The following is a 3,869-nucleotide window of genomic DNA, read 5'->3' on the forward strand; positions in this document are numbered from 1 at the left end:
ATTTGAACGTCAAAGTATTTGCAAATACGACCCTATGACGCTAGATAGAACATCATCCGAGCTAGATACTGAAACTCACTATCTCACCACGACAATCAAGTTTGATATCAGTTACTTCACGTTTACATCAGATCAGTAGTCACTAAGGAAGATAAATATATACAGGATGGAGTATCACTAATTATTTTCTGCTCCTTGTAGCTATGATAATGATGATTACCATTGTATTTAGTAGTTGGCAGTAGTAAGTCCTTATTAACCTTGTGTTTGGGATAACTTCATTATTATCTAAATGTGATCATGGATCTAGTTAAGTTATGATACTAAAGTATCTTCTGCCTTTAAAAAACTAGAAGAAAATCAAGAATTGAACTGAAACCGTAAGGTACGATACCAATTGAATACAATATAAAATGCCATAACTCTTAAGTGCCCAAAGGGTCAACAAAAATAACAATACAAAGAAGATTCATCAAGCAAAAAATACCCAAAACATACAAAGAGAACTCGAAAGCATGGCCAAAACATAATACTTAAGAATAAGAACTCGAAAGCATGCATAGACAAGAGAATTACTAAGATGGTTTACATCTTAGAGAGTCCTCAAGTTGAGCTTTTTTTGAAAATTTGATAAAAGAATTGGTACTGAATGAAAACTTGCAAACAAAAAACTGTTGTCAACAAGGATTTTGATAGTACGAGAGAGCCAAACTCAATAAACTTTATTCACCATGCTGCAATATTTTCTGATCTGGCCCTGGTTTCCTGTTAAAGGACTGAGATTTCCCATCTTAACCATCGCGTTAGCGAAATCTAATCTGAAGAGTAATGGATTACTGGCGTAAGCTGACACTTTGTAATCAAGGGGACCAAAACCACCCTTATAGAGTTGTTGATCAGAATGCAGAAGACCCTTTTGGTTCAATAGATTTTGGTAATAAGCATTGTCAAAAAAGTTTGGAGTTGTGGCATCTAAAGGAGATAAGTTGTTGTCACCACCACTTTTTGGACATGTTTTTTGCAATGAACTTCTGTATTGAGATTGAACATTGTTTTCGTTGTAAATCCTTGGTCGGATGAGTGCGCATTTTGCTTGGCCTATTGTGTGAGAACCTGATAAAGCAACCATTTCCTCAGCTGAGAAACCCTTTTTCTTGAAAGCATCAATAAGGCCCTTAAGGTCAAGAAAGGGAGAGGGTAAATCTGAATTTGCAGCATTAAAATTCGCAGTTGTTGAATCTTTTCTTCCTACACGAACCGGCCAAATAGGTCCACCAAGCTAAATAGATATATATTTTTCATCCATCAATATACAGTTAATAACAACAAATATATGCATAAACTTTCCAAAAAATACTTACGGCGACAACGGAATCTCTTGCTGCAACAGCTAAGATATCTGCACATGAAACAACATTAGGGCACCGCGTCTCCAATATAGCTTTTACTTTGTCTATGATTTCGTAACCCCTCAAAGAATTAGCATTGGGACGGGCGTTTTGTTCTCCCTTGAAATTTGGTGTGTCCTTCAACAATATTGATGCATCACACCCCTTCAAAAATTAAGCAACAAAATTAGAACTGTTTTCACAAAAACAGGTGTAAAAAACAATTTTTAAAAAAATATGTAGAATTACCTGAACAAAGCAGTCATGAAAATGAAGACGGAGCAAGGATGCGCCTAATCGACGATCATTCAACACCGCTCTGGTTATTTCTTCCCTAATGATTTGGAGAGCACCAGGACACTTAGTAACATAAAAAGTTGTGCTCAGCTGACTTGAAAGATCAGGTATGAATGAAGACACGTGAGTAATTGCTGAAGGAATTACACTTGATGCTGAGATTATGTTCATAAGACATATCAATAAACAGATTCTAAGTTTAATATCAGCCATGTTAATGTTAATTTGTAGAACTCTCAAGGTATGAATAAGAGAAAAAATTTATCTGTACTTGGTTGATGAAATGTGTTAAATATTTATACATGAACAAATTATGTATTTTGTATTATTTTTTGGGATGTTTAGGGCACGTTCCTGTTTGATTAGGACAGTGAACATTTTTTTCTCTTTGATAAGATATAGCAGTGAACATTATGGACATCCATACCTATATGATGTTTTGATATTAAATTCTGATTATATGCAATGTTATTAGCTGGATTGTGCTAATCTAGTTGACTTCTAAATATTATGCAGATTTTAAGGTGCATATATATTCCACTCTCCTAAAATAAATGGTAGAAATATTTTTTAGGGTGCATAAACTGGATTCTATTGTGTTAAATATTTTCAATATATATGGTAGAAATCTGATGGTAGATAACATAATATATATTCAAGCAGGTTCTCTTTGCCAGAAAGAAAATGTGATACTTTGCTAAATTGTATTTTAGGATATATTACATGTTTATCATTTGGTTGTATTCTCTTCTTTGTAAAATATAACAATCCTCTTTGTTACCTTGTTAATTTAAATATAAATAAAGCAGCTCCACTTAATCCCACATTCTATAAGGAATTGTGATCAACACGTTATAATTTAATATCCTTTTATTTCATTCAAATATTTCATTTCCATTAAACAATTTTAAACTTAAATCATTAAAAAAATTATACATTTAAACTTATCTTTGCTAGGAGATATTTTGCATTGGTTGGTTCTTTGGTTGACTAGAGGTTTCTTTGGTTGACTAGAAGTTTGGGTTGCCGTCACGCAAAATTTCGGCTGGTTTAATAAACGTCTTGCATGGATGCTCGTAATAGGTTGTCGAGCTTTGTTCGGCCAAACTATGTTAATTAGTTGGCGTCAATTTTCTTTACGAACTTCGGTTATAAAGTTCAAGAGTTGGATCTTCGTGAATTGTTCTCTAGGTCTGGTTTTGTAAGGGAGCATGTCTTCATTCCTTTAGTTGGATGCAATCGTTCGTGTTGTGGCCGTGACACTAATGGAAATAACTGTATTTAAATTTGTCAAATCCGTGCAGACTCCCTAACCAAATAAGGGTCGAAGAGTAGCTTCGGGTTCGACAGAGGTTAGCATGCAGTTGAAGGTTGCTCACATGTTGGTGTGGAAGACCTACATACTGTAGTCGAAGTGTCTTCTAGTATGTGGGGGTCAAAATGCTAGGGTTGTTAGTATTTCGAATTGGGCCTGTTTGTTATGTCCAATTATTTAAGTTAACTTGTACCCTAAATTGGCTTGTAATCACTATGCCAAACAGTAGCTTTTACAGCGCTTTTTTTGGGCTATTAGAGCGCTTAAAAGCGCTGTCGTAGGTAAAGACAACGCTTTTGGGTACGCCAAAAGCGCTCTCGTAGCCTCCCCTATAGCAGCGCTTTTTTCAGAAAAGCGCTCTTGTAGCACCCCCTTATAGCAGCACTTTTTCCAGAAAAGCGCTTTCTTAGGCCTACTTTCACTACAAAAAATGCAGCTGATTTACGGGGGTTTTTTAGCCAATTTGTGGGGGTTTTTGACCTCCGCTATATATTATAAATATGTAAAAAAAGAATACTCAAACTTTCATTATTTTTCTTTACTTGAGAATGCAAATAATTAATATATCAATAAAATACATGAATGTTCTAAAACCAATACCCCAAACTTGGACAAATAATAAATATCAATCTTCGGTTCTTTGTAAAAGAAAAACTACATAATACTCAATCTTACTCCCTAAATTACAACCAAATAAGTATCCATCCTTTATTTTAGATAATACCACATTGGTTCATCTCTCCACCTATAGATTCAGCTCTCCACCTATTTCTAAATCCTATAAATAACAAGCAACTACAACAACAAAGACTACAACACTAAGCACTACAATAGAGGCACTGATTTAGAGAGGAAGTAGAAGCTCTGGC

At 34.7% G+C, this 3,869-nt stretch overlaps 1 protein-coding gene across 1 annotated transcript; it reads right to left on the minus strand.

Annotated features, from left to right (window-relative positions):
* Nucleotides 1-422: 422 nt before the first annotated feature.
* LOC131606374 (cationic peroxidase 1-like) lies at nucleotides 423-1,920 on the minus strand. The gene is made up of 3 exons (XM_058878610.1): nucleotides 1,638-1,920; nucleotides 1,362-1,553; nucleotides 423-1,279 (listed from the first exon to the last, which is right to left on the minus strand). The coding sequence occupies exons 1-3, from the start codon at nucleotides 1,896-1,898 to the stop codon at nucleotides 713-715; spliced, it is 1,020 nt and encodes a 339-aa protein (XP_058734593.1). The 5' UTR covers nucleotides 1,899-1,920; the 3' UTR covers nucleotides 423-712.
* Between the last annotated feature and the right edge of the window lie 1,949 nt (nucleotides 1,921-3,869).

The sequence above is a fragment of the Vicia villosa genome, linkage group LG5 (assembly GCF_029867415.1).
Source record: "Vicia villosa cultivar HV-30 ecotype Madison, WI linkage group LG5, Vvil1.0, whole genome shotgun sequence".
NCBI classification, from domain to species: domain Eukaryota; kingdom Viridiplantae; phylum Streptophyta; class Magnoliopsida; order Fabales; family Fabaceae; genus Vicia; species Vicia villosa.